The following is a 25,054-nucleotide window of genomic DNA, read 5'->3' as shown; positions in this document are numbered from 1 at the left end:
TTATTATACAAATTATAACACTAGGAAATCTAAAATATTATTTAAAAGATAGCGAGAGAAGTTGACTATATAAACGTGTATCAAGCAATACTTTTAAATTGTTAGCGTGATAACTCAAGGAAATATGGTTAGCTGACATTTATATATGTACACAAATATTAATAATCCAGATTGCATTATATATAGTGGTACATTTAGTGTTTATAATAAAGCTCAACTTTCGGTTCCTAATTTCATTTTTCAAAATTTGGGTAATGGTGGTTATAAGAATGCTGCTTGATCTCTTATTTCTCGAAGTAGAGCAATATAATATTGCAATTCACGTACCGTAACAAAGCAATAAATCCACAAACATCACGGCTATTAGACATCGAAGCACGGCATAGACAACTGTACAAGTATGATAATGCAGCTGCTCCCCAAGCTTTACCGCCTATTGCATCAAGGTCTACTATGTCAAGCAAAAAGTGTAAACTAAGCTTTGAACCAGAATTATCAGGGAATATAGAGCCACCAATCAACCAAAGCAGGTACAACCTGACCCTCTTTTGTACCTCAGCCTCATCAGTGTGTTCATCAATAATATCATTCCCGGCAATCAAGGTTTCCAAATGATTAGATAATTGTGTTATTACCAACAAGCTATTACCTATAATTGCTTCTTCTCCGGCAACCAACCAAGAAGGTCGTACATCAATTCCCGCCACGCCGATTTAGTTATATTTTTAACATTACTCGCACCAATGGGTGGCCATCCACGGGAATGCCATATAACACCTCGACATCTGCAAGTGTGATGGTACATTCGCCGATCCGCATATGAAATGTATGCGTCTCTGACGCCATCTCTCAATAAGTGCAGTGATGATTCCTTCATCATACTGCACATTACCTACTGCTAAAACTCCCCCAAATCCACACCTCTCAAAGTAATTAAGGATGCGATTATGTAAAGGGTATTGCCTCACGTGATTCCAGAATTCATGATCCGCACGACGTATAATTAAACACGCGTTCCGTCCAGATCAATGTTCCATCCCACATTACTGGGATCGATGTTGTTCTTTGGAGTGTTAATAAATCATAGTTTTACGGACCTGGATGTACGGTGACTGCGGGGCGATCCATATCTATAACATTGCAACACCAAGCCACTGCTGTTAGAATAATTGACAACACCTTACACAATTGTTTACTATATATTCAATAGGAAAGTCAACAAAGGTCAAACTATAAGATATATTATCACGTGAGAAAAGAAAAAAAATTAATAAGAGTACAACTGTCAAAAAATAATTGCAGTTCCCTATGGGGTCAACGAAATGTAATTAAACTTTTGGTTAAGCTCATAATTAATTGCCATAATAGTATTCATCTTACATATAACTACTTCTTTTCTATTTAAAACAAACCATATGATTTGGAGAGGGGATGCAAGGTCAACCAATTTTTTTTACCAGATCAGAACAGTATTTCGTTAGTTATCCAACGAAATACCCATTTTGGTATTAAAAAAAAAAAAAGGTCATGCTATTTTTCTCTATTATCTTCATAAACAAGTCCAACTTCCTCACAGTTTCTTGATCTTATACTTTTAATTTGAAAAGTAAAAATTCTTCATGCTTATCAACAGCAAATAATCTCCAACGACTAGTCACAATTTGAACATAGAAAATGACCCAACAAATGATACAAATATCTTTATGTTATATTTAACAATCTTACTTTCCTCACAATTTCTTCATCTTTTTTTTAACTGTTGTTCTATGAAAATGACTAACTAAAAGAACATTTTATAATATAAATTTATACCTTTTTAATCAGTAACTTCGACGATCTTTTTAGTATTTTAATTGTAGTTCGTTGACCAATAAACTCTACTAACATTTTTTAAAGCTTTTTTTAATTGAAGCAACGACTGAAATTACCAATTATTGATTAATTAAACTTGTAACTTTTGTTTTCTTTATTATAGTCTACTACACTAAGTACTAAATCAAAAAATATATGTAAAAACTTATAAAATTAAGAAATTACCTCAATTTGAAGAAGATTATAGAGCAAAAGTTGAGGAATCCTTGTGATAGGATTAGTAGAAAAAGAAGAAAAGAATGAAGAACGGAAGAAGAGAAAGAATGGAGGAAGAGGAAGAAGGGAGAATGGAGAATGGAGAAGGTCAGCAACAAAATATAAAAAACCTTAGCTTCCGTATGCAATGTATACAAAAGTGCAAAGTATGCAACGAAATATATGCAACGAAATATAAAAGAAGAAAATCAATTTTTTAGCTTTGCATTTCGCAAAGTATGCAACGAAATATTAAAGTGCAACAATGCTTCTTCCAAGTCAAAAAAAAAAAATTGAAAGCTATTCACTAGCTTCTTTTTTAGCTTCTGACTTGGAAGCAATTCTTCTGACAAGATTCTTGAAAATAATTGAAAGCTATTGTCCCTATAAAAAACAGTGAACAATGGAATTCGTTTCCACCAATTTTTTAACTTTGCATTTCGCAAAGTATGCAACGAAATATTAAAGTGCAACAATGCTTCTTCCAAGTCAAAAAAAAAAAAAATTGAAAGCTATTCACTAGCTTCTTTTTTAGCTTCGACTTGGAAGCAATTCTTCGACAAGATTCTTAAAAATAATTGAAAGCTATTGTCCCTATAAAAAACAAGTGAACAATGGAATCCGTTTCCACCAATTTTTTAACTTTGCATTTCGCAAAGTATGCAAGCGAAAATATAAAAGTGCAACAATGCTTCTTCCAAGTCAAAAAAAAAAAAATTGAAAGTTAGTTAGTTTGAGATTTAGATAATCGAATACGATGAATATAAACGAAATGCAAAAAAAAAAAAAATTATTTTCCTATTTCGTTTTTATATAAACGAAATACAAAAAAAATATATTATATTTTCCTATTTCGTTTTTATATAAACGAAATAAAAAAAAAAAATTCGTTTATACAAAAAACGAAATTAAAAAATTAAAAATTTTATCCTATTTCGTTGGTAGTCCAACGAAATAGGACAAAAATATTTATTTTTTTAATTTCGTTTTTGTTATGAGCCAAATAAAAAAAAAAAAAATTTAATGCTATTTCGTTAAGCATTTCACGAAATGCAACCAAATTAAAAAAAATTATTATATTTTCCTATTTCATTTCTGTATAAACGAAATAAAAAAAAATTATTTTGTTTACACAAAAAACGAAAAAAAAAATAATTTTTGTTTCGTTTATACAAAAATGAAATAGGGAAATATAATAATTTTTTTTTATTTGGTTGCATTTCGTGAAATGCTTAACGAAATAGCATTAATTTTTTTTTTTATTTTATTTGGCTCATAAAAAAAAAACGAAATTAAAAAAAAAAAATTTTTTGTCCTATTTCGTTGGACTACCAACGAAATAGGATAAAATAATATTTATATATATAGGACATTTTTTTTTTTTTTAATTTCGTTTTTTATATGAACCAAATTAAAAAAAAAAAAAAATTTAATGCTATTTCGTTGGACATATCACGAAATGCAAAAAAAAAAAAAAAAAAAAAAAAATAATTTGATTTTCCTATTTCGTTTTTGTGTAAACGGAATAAAAAAAAAGAATTTAAAAAACGAAATTAAAAATAAAAAAAATTTGTCCTATTTCGTGAAATGTCCAACGAAATAGGACAAATTTTTTTTTTTTTAATTTCGTTTTTTATATGAACCAAATTAAAAAAAAAAAAAAATTAATGCTATTTCGTTGGACATATCAACAAAAAAAAAAAAAAAAAAAAAAAAAAAAAAAAAAAATTTGATTTTCCTATTTCGTTTTTGTGTAAACGGAAAAAAAAAGAATTTTAAAAACGAAATAAAAAAAAATTAAAATTTGTCCTATTTCGTGAAATGTCCAAAAAAATGCAAAAATTTTTTTTTTTTTTTAATTTCGTTTTTTATATGAACCAAATTAAAAAAAAAAAAAATTTAATGCTATTTCATTGGACATATCAAAAAAAAAAAAAAAAAATTTGATTGAAATAATTCGGCCATGAACAAATTTTTGTTGTGGGTATTTCGTTGGTTATCCAACGAAATACCCATTTTGTATTTATTTGTCTTAAAATTCTAAAAAAAAAAAAGCATACCATTTTTGTCTATATATAATGGTCCGCTCGCGCGCGGCCAAGAAGAACGAAAAGTAAAACAAAAATAAGCCATTTTGGAATAAACTCCACTACATCAATATCAATATAATTGTGAATAAAACCTAACTCCTCTAGTTATCATATAAAATGAATTTGTAGTCAGCACATGGGAGGAAGATGTCACTCTCCGAACCATGGCCTGGGTGTAACACGGCACTCGGGCCTTGCTTGCTTGTGCCCGAGCGAACCTCATGGCTTGCTTGTCAACATGGGCATCAAAACAATATACTCTATATGATGCAATTTAAATGAATCATAAAAATGTAATTTGCGGAATAAAGTCTTGAAATTATCTCATAGCATGAAAAATCATGAAAACGTAATAGTCTGCAAACATGAAAACATAACTGACTCTGTGAACTAACATCTGTCTATGAAACCTCTAAAACATGTCCGAATACTAACTACTGTGACATGGCCCCTGGACTACCATAACTTGAATACTAATGCAAACTCCATGTTGAACCCCGAGGAGGGGGCTCACCAATAAGCGATAATCGAGGTGATCCTATCGCGTTGTGTATGCTCCGAAAACCCGTATCTGCACCGTGAAGTGCAGGCCCCGGGCAAAAGGAACGTTAGTACATGGTGAATAGTATTAGTATGTAAAACCTGCTGAAATGAAGAACATGACACAACATAGGTATAAGACATGAACTGAGACTGAATGTAACTTGAACATGAGCATGAAACGTGGGAAAAGTCTGAAAACAGTAAATCAATGGAAATACATGTACATAAAACTGCTTGTAACGTGGGGAATGCTATAGTATAACCGACAACATGATCTGGTACTTGCGTCCTATCGTGAGAACACTCACACCTTGCCGGGATATGAGATTTAAGTAATAATAAGCATGTAAGGATCCAAACCGCATAATGAAGGTGTTGCCTCCTTGTCGACAACCCTTATCCTACGGTGGCTACGTAGTTTCGAGTTATCCGAGCCTTCTCGTTAACTAAGCAAATCCCAAAAAACATGAACATGATATAGTTGGCTAAGAAGCCTATGATTTTCGTGAAATAACTTGTAATCATGATTTCACGAAATAACTTGTAACATGGTTTCATGAAATATCTTGTAATATCGTTTCATAAGATAACTTGTCATAGTCTTGCAAACATGTTCTTGATTCATGAGTAATAACAATAGTTCATAATTATATATATATATATATATATATATATATCACTACTAAAAAAAAGGGCGTTTTCGACCAAAAAATTTCAACCACATTTTTGGTCGAAAAAAAATCGCCACGCGAGGTCGAAAAATCAACAATTTAATTTTTATTTTATTTTCAGTAGGATTTCGACCACACGGGGTCGATTTTTTAAAATGAAAATATAATTTCGACCACGTGTGGTCGAAATTAAATTTTGTATAAATAATAAATGGGAAACGTTTAAATTAAAAAAAAAAAAAAAAAAAAAAATTTCGACCACATGTGGTCGAAAATTGGAAAACATTTATAGATATCTGCGCACCTGCACTGGCATTGGTCTTTAATTGTGCTGTTTTCTTTACTTTTAAGTTCAGAAGTTTTTTTTTCTCTCTCTCTCTTTCCTCTCTCCCTCTCCTCTCTCTACCCACACACACCACCTCTCTCCCTCTCCTCTCTACCCACACCACCAGCCCAGACCCTCAACCCACCGCCTTCCAACCACCGCCAGTCCACGTCGGCGGCGCAGCCCTTACATTTTCAGGTACATTTTTTTTTCCAATGTCATGAACACTTACCAATGCATAATAATCTCATGTTATTAGCTACATTACCTTCTATATTTAGTAGATTTGATAACTTTATTTAGTGTTCAATATTTGTTTTAGGGTTTATTTTAGATTTTTTTTTTTTTGATTTTGAGTTGAAATTGAATGTTATTTTTTGGGTTGTTTTGGTCCCTTTTTTTGGGATTATTTTGATTCTTTATTTATGTGCTATTTATTTATTTTGGTTCTTTGTTTATGTGCACTTTATTTATTTTATGTGCTCTTTATTTATTTTTTCCGCCCAATATTATATTTTTTTGAAGTAATATCAATAGTTTAAGTCCTTAATAAGGCCATATAAATTAAATATGGTTTAATAAGTTCAAACTTTCTGCAATTTGTGTAGATGGAATCTCGTAGTTGGATGTACGATAGAACTAATCCTGGTCGATTTGGGTTGAAGAATGAATTTGTAGCTGGCGTTTATAATTTTGTTGACTATGGGTTGAGCCAAGGGCTGAGCGAACTTGAGTAAGTCATTAGTTATCAATAATAATCTATTTTTTGTACTAAATTAGATTACTAACATTGTATCCTTCAATTTCGTAACGAATTTCAACAACACTTTGGGAGTTTCGAGCCACTCAGCCAAGTAGCACACCGATCACCGAAGAGGTAATACAAAGAATACAGTGGATTGAGAAGCATCAAGTTGCTCAACTAACAAGAACACTTAATTCCTCGGAGGCTAGGATGTTGGGTATGCAAGGCCAAATTAATAGTTTATGATGGATATGTTTAAATGGATATGTATATTATCTTTAAGGGTTTGAATGTAGTTTTAGTTCGAATTAGAAGTACTTTTAACTTTATAATGTTTAAGTGTTTGAATGATGTTTAAGTGTTTGAATGTAGTTTATGATGTTTAAGTGTTTGAATGTAGTTTTAATTTTAAGTACTTTGAGGTTGAATTTGATTGTTTATAAGTGTTTGAATGGACAATGTTTAAGTGTTCAGGTGTTTGAACATTGTTTATGGTTGTTGTGTTGCATTGTTGATGAATTGAATGGCTGTTTTGATTGATGAATTTGGTTATTTGAAAATTGGCAGGTGGGCTGCCAAAAGCAGGCAAATGCTGGAAAAAATATTCCAGATTTTCAACCACTGGGTGGTCGAAAATCAGCCCAGATATTTCACAATTTCGACCACATGAGGTCGAAATTGTACCGTAAAAATTCAATTTCGACCACATGTGATCGAAATTTAGCAAGATTCTTGCCAGATTTCGACCACATGTGGTCGAAATTCTGGGGTTTTAATTTACAATTTCGACCACATGTGGTCGAAATTGTGAAAATAAATTTCTTTTTATATTTAAATATAAATAATGTTTTCGACCACACGTAGTCGAAAAAGTTAAATATAATTTAATATAAAAATAATTTTTTCGACCACATGTGGTCGAAAATAATTTTTCCCTTAAATTTCGGTAGAATGTGATTTCGTCCAAGCTGTTACCGACCTACGCGTGTGGTCGAAAAATTGGTCGAAATAAAGGCTTTTTCGACCTCGTGTGGTCGAAATTTTTGATCGAAAATCCCTGTTTTTTTAGTAGTGTATATATATAATTGACTTGAAAACATGCTTGTAACTTGCTAGATAAAATCAAAAAGTTTCATATAAACATAATGAGAACACATGAGGAAGAATTCATGATTCATGGATTAAGCTAGGGTTCCTAATAACCGTAATGGAAGATTAGGAATACAATAACGAATATGGATACAAAATTCATGTACATAAATACATAAATACGGGCTACCAATATGTTGGGTTTAATGCCCTAGGATTTGAACTTCATGGATATCAAGAAACGGAGCATGGGGAAGAACGTAAAGATTCCCACATGTGGATGGAAGTTCTACATACCTTAATTGCTCCAAAACTTGAATTAAAGACTTGAGTTTTGGAGAAGATTTCCTAAATCTTGATTCTTGAACCTTGAGATGGGTTTTCTTGAAAACCCTAGATTAGGAACAATTATTTCTTGATTAGATTATTAGAGTATATGTTAGAATTGAGTTGGAATAATTAGAGTAGGCTTACATTGGTGTTCTTGATGATGGAAGAGGGTAGGTTGTCGTTCTAGGGCTTGAAGGAATGAAAAATAATGATTTGAACTGATATGGACGAATATATACTGTTTTGGAAAAATTAAATTTTACACTCAGTTAAATACTGGCTGTATTTTGAAAAAAGGGCCGTATTTTGAAATACGATCCGTATTCCGTATGGACTGCACTATGTCTCTTCAGTAAAATGGTCATAACTCTTTGCACAGATGTCCGTTTGACCCTCATAATATACCGTTGGAAAGGTATTTCAAAGCTCTACAACTTTCATCAAGGAAGTTTTCCCCAAATTCCAAATATGTTTTGAAATACGGGCCGTATTTTAAAATACGGTCCGTATTTAACGATGTAACCTCTAAGTGTCAAATTCCAAAATGCTCAGAAATCTTTGGTACCAGCTTACAACTTGAAATACGGGTCGTATACTGAAATACGGTCACTGTTCATGGGCGTAAACCACCATCTTACAACTGAAGAGGAAATTTCAAATTCCCACATTCTTAATCTGGTTTTCTAAGTCTAGGATCATGGTCAAAGCTTAGGTTAAAGGTGCGGGGTATTACAGAAGAGCAGCCAATGAGCCATACGTACAACATTAATAGGGAAATGGATACCACTTTTAGCTGATTTAGGTGTTTGACAACATGTGATCAGGCTTTAGTGCTGAAACATCTAATAAGTAGTTTACTTAAAATATATGCATGCGGATTATGATTTTTTAGAAGCGTGAGCATTTTGGCACAAATTATTTTCTTATGTGAGTAACTTTTTATCTTCTTCTTATAGGAAAATAAAAGTTGTCTTTTATGATGCTTTGAGCGTTCATGTGTTTCTTTCTTTGGCAATTAAACACAACTTGATATTTTAGTATCATGCAATTTGGGAATTAAACCTCAATAAAAGATAACTTTTATTTTCCTATAAGAAGAAGATAAAAAGTTATTCACAAAAGAAAAGAATCTGTGTCAAAAGCGCACACTTCTAAAAAATCATAATCCACCCACACATCATTTGCTTCGCTAAAAATCCGTCATCTGAGATAGGAGGACAAAGGTTGACTTTCAAGATCGCAATGTTGTAGTCCCAAATCCCCTGAATTCATAAATTATAAAGAGCATAATGCTATGATCCTCTTTTGCCACAAACAAAATAAAAAATTGAATATCGGCAAGGTGAACAATACTTTCAAAAGTAAAAATACCGAAATATAGAACTTACAAAGCAATAGTTTTTGTTGCACTTGATAAAATCAAGTGAAACTTCCACAGATTTTCAACTAATATAGCAATAATGGCCAAAAAGCCCTTCAAGTCTCAAAAGCAAAGTCAAAAGAAAAAAGAAAAGAAACTAATCAAGCATGAAGCTTCTTACCATTGGGATTTCTCACAATGATTGATTTCTCCTCGGGTGATTCCTTACTGACTTGGGTGCCAATTGAATTTTACGAATTTTTTCCATGAGTTATGAAAATGTTGTATTATAATGACCTTTGCAAAAGAACTAATAATAGTCAAGTTAATTAGGCTTTTAATTTTCAATTGAGGCATACAACGGTTAACTTTTAGTTAGTGGTGGCTTTTGGCCTTCTAAATAGTAAATATTAAATTGCATTGAATCAAAACAATAAGGGAAAATTGCAATTAAGGGGAACGACTGTACGTTGGTTATTGATAGTGGCTGGAGAGTGGGGCATTAATTATTAAGCCATTTAATTAATGTAGTTACAATAAGATACATAAAAATAGGAGAAAAAAAATAAAAAATTAGGAAAAATCTCAAAAAAAGGAGAAAAAAGATAAATACCAATTGAGGCCATAAAGAGGTGCCACATCACCTTGTCTATGCCTAGCTTTATATTATATATAGATTGATTACAATTAATCAATCGTATAATAATGATAATATACTTTGGAAAGTCTAACCATAAATAGGAAGGTGTAGGAATCCCCCAAAATAAAATTTTGATATATTTAATTTGATGTCGACAGTAGAAAATCCATAACGTATTTATTTACTCAACAACTGAATTGGCGCATATTGCTTCTATGACGTCGCTCAAACATTTTTCTTCCATCGAGACTGGTCTTGCACTTAAGCATTATGGTTGTCTGATATAATCCAATATACTTGACCAATGACAAAGTATTTCATGTTTCATATAGGGAAAGTCCATCAACTTGAGATATCACTAAATTCGCGAAAAAATGGAGAACCAAACGCCACAGGTCAAACAAAATATTCACATGAGTGAAAATCCTTCGGATATACTCGTATATAAAAAAATTGATAAACCGCACCAAATTTATAAACCGAGTCAAACCGAGAAAATAACTCAACTGGTGGTTTGGTGTTGAAAAAAAACGACCATAATTACCTTTAAAGTGTTTGGAATATATCTTAGTAAATCTATTGGGAGAAGGTTAGAAGATTTCCACTTAGTTATTATCCAAAGTGGCACACCCATGAGGCACTAGCCTAGCTAGTAGTAATTTTATGAAAGTTAAACTCAGTTTTTATTAGAGAGGGGCCCTTTCTAGAAACGTGCTTCTTTAAATTGATTCAACATAATTACCATCAACCGGTCTGCTATGTGTAGAAAAAGATATTTCCAAGATACATACTATGTCATATGAATCTCATCTCTTTTTTGGTCCATGACAGTTTAATCAATCCTATAATGATAACAAAGGCAAAATGATTGAGTTATAAAGTAGGGGTCACGCAATGACACAGGCAAAGGGTTTCCTTATTAGATCCGAACTTGAATAACTATGCCGATGTTAATGTAATCTCGACATGACAATAGAAAATCCATAACTGTATTTGCTCCTTCAAGAAACTACGAGGGTGTTTTTGTAAGCTTACAAATTTCAAGTATTTTTTTGCTTATTTTTGTATTTGGTAAATATTCAAAGTACCTATAGGCTATAAGTTAAGGGGTCGTTTGGTTGGAAACAAGTTATCCTAGAACTTATGCCGAGATTAGTTATCCCGGGATTAGTTATTCCACTCTCTCACAGAGATACAATAACACTACAATCCCGGGATAACTATTCTCGGGATTAGTTATACCACGATTTTTATCTCAATCAAACGTGGGATAAACTCATCTCAAATATAATCACGAGATTATTTATCCTTATCCCTCGTGCGGTCGTGCCAAACGAGCCCTAAGTGTTTATAAGCTAAAATCAATAAAAAATCATAAGCTGGTCACCTCAATTTATGACCGAAACTTATAAGTATTTATAGTTTAATCGAGATTTTATTATTTTATCTTTAATATTTTTAATCCCTTTTCAATATTTTTTTTTTTAAATTTTACCAAAAGACACTCTATCTACATCACTTTATCACCAAAAACATTAACTGCTTATTTCAATTTCAACATTTTAGCCAAACACCTAGCAATTTATTTATAAAATCAATTTTAACACTTACCGGTTACAAAAAAATAAGTTAATCTAATCGAGGTCTATATCACAATGGTCAAAGTCGTAGCGGTGCGCTGCACTCTTAACAACCGAATTGGGGCATATTGCTTCTATAATGAATTAATGATATCCATAAAACATTTTCATCAAGAATCTGTATTGCAACTAATGTATTGCGTTGTCTATTGCAATTTGCAAATATACTTGATCAAGAATTCCATAATTCATATCACGAAAAAATTCATCGACATGAGATGTCATTAAATTCGAAAAAGTGGAGAATGAAACACTATATATCAAGAAGATATTCATATGAGTGAAAATCCCCCGAATGAAGTGGATAATGAAACACTTCAAACTTAGGATTTTCGTTGATTGTAAAATCTTCTTTAGAATAATTTTTTTCAGTTATATTCAGATTCAGTGCACATTTCAAAAGAAATTTCTATAGTACATACTATGCCATATGCATCTCAACTATTTTGTCCATTACAGTTAATCAATCGTATAATAATGATATTATGATAACAAAGGTTAAATGATTAATTAGGAGTATATACTTTAGAAAGTCTAACCATAAATAGGAAGATGTAGGAACCCCCCAAAATAAAATTTTGATATATTTAATTTGATGTTGAAAAAAAAAAAACATTTTCATAATACCTCTGTTTATGCTTTCTATTGGTATGTCTTTTAAAACTTGATCGTCCACATTGATAGAAGTAACGTCTGATACACTTACCTCTACCTGCACTCCACATTGTGGGATTTTTGGGTTGTTGTTGTATTTAATTTGATGTTGACAATAGAAAATCCATAACGTATTTATTTACTCAACAACTGAATTAGCGCATATTGCTTCTATGACGTCTCTCAAACATTTTTCCTCCATCGAGAACTTGTCTTGCACTTAAGCATTATGGTTGTCTGATATAATGCAATATACTTGACCAATGACCAAGTATTTCACGTTTCATATAGGGAAAGTCCATCAACTTGGGATATCATTAAATTCGTGAAAAAATGGAGAACGAAACGCCACAGGTTTCATATAGGGAAAGTCCATCAACATGAGATACCACAAAATTCGTGAAAAAATGGAGAACAAAACGCCACAGGTCAAAGAAAATATTCACATGAGTGAAAATCCTTCAGATATACTCGTATATAGGGGTGTACAAAAAAAAACTGACAAATTGATAAATCGAGTCAAACTGAAAAAAAACTCGACTAGTGGTTTGGTTTGACTAGGTTTGGTGTTGAAAAAAAAAACTGACCATAATTGGTTTGGCTTGATTTTAGCTAAAAAAAGTCAAACCGAATAAAACCAACCCGACATACATGTATTCAATTTTTAAAATATTTTATCCGTAAAAATAGTTATTTGTAATGTAATTTATAAATATTTCTTATTTTTTTTATATTTATTTATTTTTTATCATATTATTTCAAGCTTGAACTTAGAATTTTGAATGTCAATAAGTTTTATATCCCATTGATGTTAATAACTCAAATAAAGTCCAAACTCAAACCAACTCAACATTAATGCTAACAAAAGAAATTCAATTCGAACACTAGGAATGACAATAATGTTAGATATCTATTCTTTAGTTTTGAAAAATTGGTTTAGAGAGTGAAAATACATAACTTTTTTTTTCGTTGTCATGTAATTAATACTTATTAGCCTTACTTTTTTTTAGCATGACTTAGTATTTTTAGATTATGGTCATTTTCTTTATGGATTATTAATTAGCAATATTTATTTTAACCGACTTTATTATATTTTTCATTGAATATCTTAATACAATGTCATCACTCGTCTCACATTTTGAGTTATTTTCTTAAGAAGCACCTTAATTATGTAGTTGTATCTTACTAGGACTAAAGAAATATTTAAAGTAAAAGTTATAAGTTTTGAATGAAGACTTTTCCCAAAAAACCCCAAAAAAATCGACAATACCGAATAACCCGAGAAAAACAGAAGTTGAAAAACCCGAATTTTATTGATTTGGTTTGGTTTATAAATTTATGTCACACCCCTACGAGGAGTATGACGGGCTCCGACCCGTAGGCCGGGGACCACCTGACTTATCAGTTACTTTGAACATTATAAATCATAACTCAAAGATCACCTGCACGCAGAAAAGGGCCAACGTAGGAATATCCGATCATCCAGCACATATGTACATAGGCGGACCGACAAGGTCGCCACAACATAACGTATATCATAAAGCCGGCAAGGCTAACAGTAAAGTATCAAGAGCTCAAAATAAGGCCGACAAGGCCACCAATTTATTATACAATAATATGAACCGGTGGAGTTATAAAACATCTAACTGTGCACACACGTCTACGAGCCTTTACATAGAATACAAATGATCATAAGAACAATACCAAATAGACTGCAGATCCGAGGTAAGGGGAGTGTTCCTGAGAATCCGCTGATAGAACACCTACGGGTCTGATCTGTCTCCCTGCCTACCTGCGGGCATGAGCATCGCGTCCACAAGAAGGGACGTCAGTACGAATAATGTACTGAGTATGTTAGGCATGAATAACAATATAATATAGATATGAAAGGTAAATGGAATAAGAGAGATAACCTATACATCTGGATGCCTCATAAGACGGGTGTCATGCATGCTTAGCCTTTAAAAAAAAAAATTTATACATATATATATAGTACCATATTAGGCTCGGTGTCGATATATAGTATCATGCCCGGCCATTAAGGCTCGGTGTTATCATCATTAGCCCGCGTCCCGGCCTCCCGCGTACGGGGGGCGATATCATAACATGCCCACCGCGCGTGGTGTGCACATCTACGTGCCATGTCCGGCCGACTATAGCGCGCGCGGTGTGAGAAAAAATACATACATATATATATATATATATATATATATATATATATATATATATATATATATATATATATATATATATATATGAGCCCAATCAAAAGCCACAATTATATCGGAGTGACGTAAGGTCGGTAGCCTCCGATTATATTATGGATCAATCATCATCGTTTATCCCGCCTTGAAGGAACAAGGGTCATAAGGTGAGATTACCAACAATGAAGGAAATTAAGAAATTGTAAAGTAAGCTCAATCATCTCATAATAATATAAAGCTCATGTACTTGGAAATCTCTATGAGTAAAATCATCTCATAATAACATGAAATCCGTATGCCTTGGAGCTTGGATAAATAAATCCCTCATAATCATCATCATGGTTATCATAAAAAAAAAAAATTATTCATCTTTAGCATCATAAAAACTTTAAGAGTCATGAATATCTAACATTCTTGGAAATGAGGATTTTTATGGAATTCATGCATGGTTTGGTAGGAAAAGAATCATGCCTTTAGAAGCTCAATAACATCATAAGGATCACGAGATTCGTGGACTTCTAGCATTTGTGGAACCAAGGATATTATGGGTATGATACAAAGGTTTATGACAAAAGGATCATGCCTTTAGAAAGAAAGGGACTAGCCTTAACATAGCTGGAAGATAATTTCTCGACTTCCAACTTACTTCCTATCTTGCATTTCACTTAAGATCATTCGTAGCCTCATAATCTACATATACAACCATTCATACTATTGTTAGGCTCATCGTCATATGCTCGTCTTAAAGCCTTAATTTAAATCCATTTAGAATTTGCCGAAATTCGGGCAGCATCTCCCCTTTTTATATGCCTAGCCCGAAATCATAATATCAACAACTAATCAACAACAATAATACCAACATCACCAACACCATTATCCATACCAATATATTTCCTAAAACATCCCATACGATGTTTCTAAATTTCTCAACTAACCAACTTGTGATACGACTATTTAATAATTTTATTTCTGTAAATATTCCTAAATCAACGTTAATAAAGAGAGAGATTCAATGATTCATACCTTATCTTCACTAAAATAGCAAGATCTTCAATATTTACTTTGTTTCCAAGCCAACTCCAACACAAAACGAAATTATAATCGCGACTACACGTTGTCCGGACCTCAATTAATACTCCATAACTTGAAATTTACTCAAAATCCTCGCTTTTATGTGATGTGTAAGCTCTCATGCTTGCTGAATTTTCTGGAATGTTTTAGAAGATTATGGTGGAGAAAAAAGGGGTTTCTAACCCTTTTATAGTGGCTCTTAGTTGGCAGTACTGTAGCACCACTGTAGCAGTGTTGTTTCTGTTCTGTCAGCCTAACTTGTAATGTCCATAATTCTCTACTCTGATATCCTATCGACGAGCGAGTTGTTGCGTTGGAAACTAGACTTGACGAACTTCATTTTAGGCGTATGAAACGCCTTAAAACTCCCTATATGCCTGGAGATATACCCCTCCAAACTTGACCCAAAATTCTTTCCTTAATTCTGTCAACTTGTTTCAAATTTTCGACAAACTATTTTCTTTGATTTGCTTGGTCCTAGAGTCTTCCAAAACTCCCCCTACATGATATTTATAATTTATTATAATTGATAATGGTCATGTTCTTGTGTTGTAAGATTGTCCTTCCTGGTTACGACTTACAAGATCATAATTCATCCTTTACCTAAACCATATTCTTAATAATGTTTTATTCCTCACACTCCAAAGTTATTTTACCTAACCGTAGCTCGACATACTTATATTCAAATTTAACCAGTGCTTCTCCGAGATACGGAATGTAACACTGAAAGTGTAGAGTGTAACAATTTAAAACCCAATGAAATTAATTTGATTTAGTATTTAAAAAATCCGAATCAATCCGGTACATGTACACCCCTGGGCGTATACATTAACCAAGATATATTTCTTTCTATTTTAGAAGCGAGAGTTGTGTGGGACGAACACAGCTCTTTGCACTTTCTTCCTATTTACGTGTACACTATTCAATTACAAAAAACTTTCTATTGAGCAAGTATAAACACGTGTCATCAGCAGCTCAGCCCATCTGTTTTTCTAGATGTTTCCAAGATGTTCTCAATGGAACATCGGTTGGTTTGGCATTTAGCTTCCGATTTCATTTCAAAAGATCTCCAGTTTTTTCATTTGTATGTGAATCTTTGGTTCTGCTTAAATTTTTTTCTTTTCCTTTCTTGATGAGGATGTAAACGTTTGATTATATTCTTTTCGGAGATTATTGATTTTTAATCTAGATTTATGATTTAGCATCCTCTTTCTTTACCCTTTTTAATAAATTCTATCATACATGTGGTTATTTGAATATAAACAATAAGAGGAGAACTTTGATGCAAGCAGGCTGTTTCATGAAATTTCTCTGTGACAAATCTGGCTCTTTGCGCAGCACTGGACAGTGGACACTAATTCTTTGTCATGCTATTATAAACATCATATGTCCTATACAAAAAGCATATACCTTGGACTGAGAACTGATACCCATTTAATTGAATTCGGTTTTCTTTGAATTTATTACATTCATGTACTTGGAAGTTAGAATTGTTTTTACAATGTAACTAGCTTTTCACTCCGTGATTAAAGAAAATGAATATTGAATGGAAAAAAGGATCGTTTTCTTCTTCAGAGTATTGTGTTATCTTAATTCTCTGCAAACTTAGTATAATGAGTAAGAGTCTCTTAAGCAGACAGTGGAGAAGATTTTTTAAGTTTTGGCTTATACATGGTTTCTCTGTAGAGAGACAAAAGTAACTTCTACCTAAAATTGTGATTTTTCTTCTTTGTATAGTTAATAATGTTGCATTACAAGGGTGTTACTTGTTCTTTTATCTCGATTTGAATCTTTTAACTTTTAATTTGAAAAGGTTATTTCAGAGCATTCCTTGTAAATAATTAATTGTTTAATTCTTTATAGGCTTTGTTGTTTCTGCTCTCTATTTTCATTATATTTTCCCATATTCATTATGTGGATGCTACAGACCAGTCTAAATATTGCATCTTAAGTCATTTGCTATATCACTTCGTGTCATGACCAATTTTAAGCACAAATGAAGGGGATCTATTATCATTTAAACTCTCTCTTGAAGTAAAAGCCTCAAACTTCTAATGTTCATAGACTTGATGGGTATCAACATTATTTATTCTAAGCTCAACTAATCAAATTTCATGCTTTGAAATGTTATGCTCATGTTAATAATTGGATGACTATGTACTTAGATCAAATTTCGTCCTGCTTTTCAGTTATTATGTATTAGGAGAAGATGTTGGTTAGTGTGGTATCTGTCGTTGCACTACTGGACAGACCGATTTGGATTAACAAAAGTCTTTAAACACTCCTTTATGTGAGCAGGTGCATGTATCTGTCATATTCCATTTACATATTAACGAATATATTGTTGTAAAGCTAATAAATAGATTGAATGAATATTATATATTGAGAAAGATACTGCTATAAGCTTTACTTGCTCAATAAGTGAGAGACTTATTCTTGGACTCTGTCTGGTAGAAACATACTACTATAAGCTTTACTTGCTCAAAAAGTGAGACTTATTCTTGGACGCTGTAACCCTAAGTCAAAGGGTCGAAAAAATTTACTCCGCTATTCTTGAACAACTTGGAGCTGGGCTTTCTTCTTGAATACTACTTTTTGCATTAAGATATTCTTTCTTAGTCTTTGCAGTACATAGTCAATTACTGGATTCACTACTTCTTTTCCATGTTAGAGGTAATTTGGTAAATGGTATCTTCTTGCATAACGAACTGTTTTTTTAAGTTGGAATGAAGTGGACCAACAATCGTGGTATTGCCAAAGTTTTCTTCGCAATCAGGTACTTTCCTCTATTTCATTTTGGACCTTACAAAATTATGCATTTCCCTCATTATAAAATTGATAAATGTATACTTGCTTTTTTAAAGCTAGAATTTCAAGTGTGATTTCTATTGTATGTCTTTTGTTCTTCTTTAATTTCTTTAGTTTTCTTATACTTCTTTAATTATGGATATGATAATGTGTTGCGGTTTAGAATCGGGGGAGAGCTGTTATTATATGCCTAACTGTCTAGTGAAAGGAATTGTGCATGGCCGAAGTGAGATTTATGTCAAGCAGTAGAATTTAAAAGGGAGTGTTGCTACTTGGTTGAATTTGAACTTGATTACTCGAAGTAAATGAAATTTACAGTGCTCTACTTAGTCCTGTATCATGATGCTTCCGAGTGAAAAAATATAGATAGAGAGGGCATTATGTTTTCACTACATTAGTACTTAGCCATTCACAAAGTTTCTTAAGTGTTCATGAGCTATGTAGCGACATGTCCCACACTATTTACAGATGAGAGAGAACGCAACTTCGCTTAAATAAAATAATCCATCTAGCATCTAATGGAATCTAAATCCTCAATATATGTGCATTTTATCATATAACATGTTGCTAATGTAACATTTTGGTGAGGAATTCTGAATCTACATGTTTTTCAGGTTACAAGAATGTCTTTGCAACCAACAAAGAACTCAGAGCTCTAGTTTCACCTTTATTACTTGAAAATGCAACAGAACCATCAGTGAGTACTTACGAATCCAATGTGTATCTAACAAAGAAACCTCAGCTCCAGTTTCACCTTTATTACTTTACTTGAAGATACACCAGAACCATGATGAGTACTTACAAGTCCAAGGAGCAGTATACAATTGTATATGGTGAAGCAAAGTAGCTAAATACCTAATTTGTGTGGTAAATAGCCTCGTAGGAGTTGATGAAAATACGACTCAAGGGCTTGATGTCACTGAATGTGATACCAATTTATTTTGGTACTTTGTTGGGTTGGCTACTTTTGAGTTATGGATGAATTGGTTGAGACGGATGCAAATTTGATGTAAAACCAAGGGTGACGTGTTTTTTTGTCCTCAAGGATCTTCGTCTTCCTTTCTTCCCTTTTTAATGATGTCAACACTTCGTGAATATCCTTGCATGAATTCTCTATTCTGGCTCATCTATTCTCTCCTTTTAAGATTGTGACGATTTTGGAAATGCCAAAGATTGATTATTCTATACTACTATATTGTTGCTTATTAGATTTTTAGAACTTTGTGTCATATATTTTGTGGTGTTCATTCTAACTGGTCATAATATTTGCCTAGAATCAATTGGTCTGATTCCCGTAAATTCTTTGATTTTTATTTGTCTCTAAACTTTGAGCAAGTACAAGATAAGAAGGATGACACTTTCTTTTGGATTCTCCAATGAAGTGATACGGGGTTATAGGCTATACACATGGTTGCTCATGTTGGGCACGACGCACGGGCATTCCTTTCTAGTAATAGTACTAAGAGACGGTGTTTTCCAGGAAGTTTGTTAGCACGAGTTTCATTTATGAAATTTTGAGCTACCTTCTTTAATTAAATGCTAGGGGGAATGGCCATCGTCAAATTCAAGCATAACTGACAAATCGAGATTTGGTAAATTCACAAAGAGAATTAAAGTAGTAGCTACGTACTAAAATAAATGGAAGAAGTTTTGTTGAAATAGATGGAGAATCAAACATTAGACTAGCAGAGGAGAAGTCAGGACTTGAAGCTTGTGGGTTTGGGGTTTTAATTCTTTAAAGTTATTGGGTTCTAAATTAATAATTTGTACATATTTGACAAAAAGATGTAATACAAATATATGGTTCGGATCAAAGCTACTGGGTTCGGTCGAACTCATGCCCGAAGGACTAGCTCTGACCCTGTAGACTAGTACTCTCTCCATCCCAATTTACATGGCATGTTTCAATTTTCATAGCATTTATATATTTTACAATTAACAATAATTATATAATACTTTTTATGTAGTTTTCACATATATAAATTTTATTTTAAAAAATTAAAAATTTTATGTTCGAATTAACAATCAGAATTAATATCTGAACGATGCCACATAATTTGCGACAGAAGAGATAGTTTCTTTATCTCCTCACTTATAAACGGAGGACCTAGCTACTTCCCTTGTTTGGTTCATCAAGTCACAAATTAAAGGAAGCACATATGTGAGGAATACAATTAGAGATTTTGAGCGATTTTACAGTAATTTTTTTTTATTACACAGGGTGGTTGGAGAAGGGGATTACAATGTGGGAATTTGAACCCTCACCAATAGATGAAAGTTCAGGTAGCCAACCAACTGAGTTATTAGATCCCTACATTTTACAGTAATTAGGACATTCGTGAAAAGGGATGTTTTTCTTTTGAGTGGAAATAGTTTTCTTCGCATTTTTTTTGTTATACACGAATTCTAAGTACGATAAAATTTCTCCATACAACAATAGTGATATTATATACTGCTTTTCATTTTTGAACTTAATTCAAAAGGGTTTTGTCATGTAATGCCAAAACGATATAGTAGAAGTTAGTGACAAATTAGTATATCTTGCGTGATTACATTTTTTACCCAAACACTAACTTTTCTAAGAGGTTGAGCAATTTTATGTCAACATTCTTCTTGTAAAGATAGAAATTAAAGGTTCTCCGCTGTGCTACATCCACAACAAAGTTAAAAAACTTTAGTCATCATGTTTAATTTATGGGAAATGTCAAATCATGAAAGCGAATATGTATGTGAACCACACACTCACTTGTACCTTAAAGAAATTCCTTGGGGGAAATTATAATAAAAGGAGGATAGAACATAAATAAAATATTGACAAGAAGTATCAACAAGCTGTGAAAAATTAGGGAAAAAGCTATGGTTTTGAAGAGATATCAACCCTATTTGGCAATGCTCTCTATACAATTATTATATGCAGGCATGGCTTTGTTTTCTAAAGCATCCATGTCCAATGGCATGAACCCTTACGTGTTTGTGGTTTATCGACAAGCATTCGCAACCCTAGCCTTGGCTCCCTTCGCTATTTTCCTCGAAAGGTAAAAAAAAATTCATCTTCTATATATGAATTATATATAGTTATATACACTTGAATCTTAGGCTAATATGCTTGTTATCTTCTTTGATTCACAGTAACAAGACAGCTTCCCTTTCATTCACCTTACTAGTGAAGATATTCTTTATATCCTTATTTGGGTAAGGATTCCTTTAATTTCTTGTCTATATTTGCATATGTATGATCAATGATGCATGCGCGCGGTACATATGTGGTAAAATGTGTAGCATCCATAAAAGTTAGTAACTCTAAATAAGAGGCAAATATAGGATTGAGTCAGTTGTATCTAGAATGACAGCAATCTTATTATATGTTTTGATTTTATATATATATATATATAGTTCATGTTGAAAGTAATGGATCCAGTTGACTCATTGGACCAGCCATACATTCTCCTCTAATTGTTCACTAGAAGTTATATTCGCATTAATACTAGTATTACAACGTTACTATAGTTGATAGAATTAGACTTCTTATTGACTAAGTTGTATTAACATGTGGAATTAATTTTCAGGATTACTTTGAGCCTGGATCTATGCTATGTTTCCCTAGGTTACATATCAGCGACGTTTGCATCTGCAAGCACTAACACAATCCCTGTTATTACCTTCATCTTAGCTTTATGCTTCAGGTACTTTCCTAAATGTTAAGCAAAAAAAAGAAGAAAAAAAAAAGAAAAAAAAAAAAAAAAAAACAAGATTGCTATGATGGGTGATCAAAAGTTTTATGGAGCGACCTGATCAACAGTAAGGATTCACATAATCAACTCCGATTTGCTTGGAATCGCGTGGTTGTTGTGTTGTCGTGTCCTCATCTGAAATATTAATTAAGTAATTGTTTTTCATGATTTTAAGGATGGAGAGCATTTGTTACAAGCAAAGCCATGGAATAGCTAAGATTATTGGTTCAGTTGTGTGTGTTACTGGGGCTGTAGTTTATGCTTTTGTGAATGGACCTCCTTTATATCCAGAAAGCCATAAAGAAGTTCATTATCAAACTTCAATTGGCACCCCCAAAGGGGAATGGATTAAAGGTTCTATCATCATGCTCTCAGCCAATACCATGTGGTCATTGTACCTTATTCTCCAGGTCTATTCCTACACTTATCCAATATGTTATACTTTCTTTTTTAGTCTGTTCCAAAAAAATGGCGTACTTCTTTATTTAGAATCAATTTAACTTTAAATTTCTCATGTACCCTTAATGAGACGACTTATTGACTATTATTACACAAATGTCTATCATTTGTTTTAGATAAAAAATTGAAAGTCTTTTTTCTATCTTAAACTTCATACTCGGTCAAACACCGCCACATAAATTGGGTCGGTGAGGGTAGTATAGTAACAACCTAATTTAAAAAATTCTAAACTACTAGTGTAGTTTAACCTGCAATTAATAGCAAGTTAATTACCCCATCTGTTTCAATTTAATTAACCTATTTGGTAGTACGAAGTTTAACCTATTAATGTTTACCATAAAAAAATATCTCTAATTATTTTATAATTAATATAATTCTTTTTTAGAGAATCAACAAAACTTAAAACCCCATAAAAATGAAAAAAGTTCGCAAGCTATACCTATAAGAATTAAGAGTCACTAGCTAGTACCATATATTGTGGAACCTTATGCTAAATTAAAGGCTCATTTGTTAACCAGAAAAAAAAAGACTCATTTTACATTCATAAAGGAACGTACGCACGTGGACCTGCAGTTTGAAATTAAAAAATATTCTTCAATTTGTTTTCTAACAGGGTCCAATTATGAAACAATATCCAGCAAAATTAAGGCTTACAACTCTTCAATGCCTCTTTAGCTGCATTCAATCTGCAATTTGGGCTATTTCAGTAAAGAGGGACATTGCTGCATGGAAATTAGGTTTCAATTTCAATCTTCTCTCTGTGGCTTATTGTGTAAGAAAATTAATTCCATTTTTTCTTTAATTGTTTCAGTTTTTTGTTTTCTATCTGCGTTATAATTTTGTTGAAAATTGGCAGGGTGTGCTGGTCACTGGGCTATCATATTGGCTAAGAGCATGGGTAATAGAGATAAAAGGACCAGTTTTTACAGCTATGTTTACCCCAATAGCTTTAATATTTACAGCCTTATTTTCATCTATCTTTTGGAAGGAGACTCCTCATTTGGGAAGGTTCATACTTCTAATTTTCCTTTTCATTCTAGTTAAAATATAATGATATATTTTTTCTTTTAACATAGGAAGTTCACTTAATTCTAAAGTACATAAATTTTGGCTTTTGTTTTTAAGAAGTTTCGAAACAATTTTTCAATTTAAACTCGAGAAACTTCTATCAACTAATCGCTACTAAAGAAATAATTTAGTTTTTATAAAACGTGAAAGCACTCTAAAGTGATTTTTCAGTTTTTTGTAAAATGGTGTTTGGCTGAAAAAAAGAATAGATTAGTGCACAAAATATCTCACGTTCACGTAAAGTCCAACAAAAGAATGCATCTCAACGGGTGTGAAGAAAAAAATCAGATACTTTTCTCTCGATTTCTTTAAACAAACGTCATTATTGAGTTGTAGAAAAATTAGATTCCTCTATTTAGGCCATTATATATACGTAATTCACATTTTGGGAAAGAAACAGTTAGCCTTATATTAAAAATTTTAGCCCCTATACTATAAGTAGCACTACTTTATCAAGTCGATTAACTAATTGTTTGCTCCTCTGAAAAAATTGCAGTGTTTGTGGAGCAATATTGCTAGTGATGGGACTTTATGGTGTTTTGTGGGGTAAACAAAAGGAAGCAGAGTGCAAAAAGGCAAGTCAATGCAAAGGAGAAATTACCAGCATATAACAAAGGGAATGAATGGATATGCATTATTAAGATAATAATTATTGAAATTAAAGTTCTCTTTTCTGTTCCTTTTCTCTCTTTAAATGAGTGGTTGTTTGGTTCTCTTTTTGTTTTGCACTAAGATAATTCCATGCACTAGAAAATATTACGAGTCGCATTTTTAGGGACTAGAAATAAGTTTAAGTTTTTATGTGAGTGGTTGGATACTTGAATTTAGTTTTGCTGAGTAAGTTTTGTTTGTTATGGGAGGATTCCGTTATTTTGGTTTAAATTAAATATATATTGCTTAATACATTGTTAGAGGTTTTATTATTGGGGAATGATAGATTAAATCGAGATAATCGTGTTATTTAAAACATTACGAAACATATAATTGCGTAATCTTTTGGAATAAACTGAAAAAAAAAAGAATCGCAAAAGGAAAAAATTTAGACCAAAGTGTAAAGAAATTTAAAAATGAAAAAGTTTGGAACTTGGAATTTTGAAGAGATAATTACGGCACTGTACCATTCGGTGATCTAACTTACCAAATGTGGTCAAACTATTTAATAATTTCCCGTGTAACCCAATCAACGCCCTGCTTGCTTGCTATTAATCTTCTAGTTTCTAATTCTTTTCCAACCGTCACTTGCCAACTTGTATGCATTAAACAATGTTGTAATACGACAAGAAAAAGTTCACAGAGAAACAAACACAAAAATAATAAGGCAACTTCACAAAGCTTTCTTCTTTATTTGTTTTATTTATTGTGTAGTTTTGAGGTACATCTTCTTGCAATCTCTCCTTTCTTTTTCCATTCTCTTTTGGTAGGAGTATAAATTTCTTGAATAGTAAAACAACTATATATTGATCTGCATCCGCATAGTCTTTACTTTAGATAGGTTAGTGATGTCCAGACCAGCGGTGAAGGTCGTCGAAGCTCTTCTTATGGGTTTTGCTACCATTTTG

At 32.3% G+C, this 25,054-nt stretch overlaps 1 protein-coding gene across 3 annotated transcripts; it reads left to right on the top strand.

Annotated features, from left to right (window-relative positions):
* The first annotated feature begins 21,013 nt into the window (after positions 1–21,013).
* Positions 21,014–24,208, top strand: LOC132035452 (WAT1-related protein At1g43650). 3 transcript variants are annotated; one of them, XM_059425734.1, is made up of 7 exons: positions 21,014–21,272; positions 21,367–21,429; positions 21,804–21,920; positions 22,144–22,378; positions 23,041–23,164; positions 23,284–23,435; positions 23,992–24,208. In XM_059425734.1, exons 1-7 carry the CDS (start codon positions 21,094–21,096, stop codon positions 24,043–24,045), a joined length of 924 nt encoding a protein of 307 aa, XP_059281717.1. In that variant the 5' UTR covers positions 21,014–21,093; the 3' UTR covers positions 24,046–24,208. The 3 variants fall into 3 exon arrangements, with proteins under 3 accessions (XP_059281717.1, XP_059281716.1, XP_059281718.1); XM_059425733.1 differs by having other exon boundaries at positions 23,041–23,199; XM_059425735.1 differs by lacking the exon at positions 21,804–21,920 and having other exon boundaries at positions 23,041–23,199.
* The last annotated feature ends 846 nt before the right edge of the window (positions 24,209–25,054 follow it).

This window comes from Lycium ferocissimum, chromosome 10 (genome assembly GCF_029784015.1).
Source record: "Lycium ferocissimum isolate CSIRO_LF1 chromosome 10, AGI_CSIRO_Lferr_CH_V1, whole genome shotgun sequence".
Classification (NCBI taxonomy): domain Eukaryota; kingdom Viridiplantae; phylum Streptophyta; class Magnoliopsida; order Solanales; family Solanaceae; genus Lycium; species Lycium ferocissimum.
Note: the sequence above shows the minus strand (reverse complement) of the source record. Positions and strands in the feature narration are given on the sequence as shown.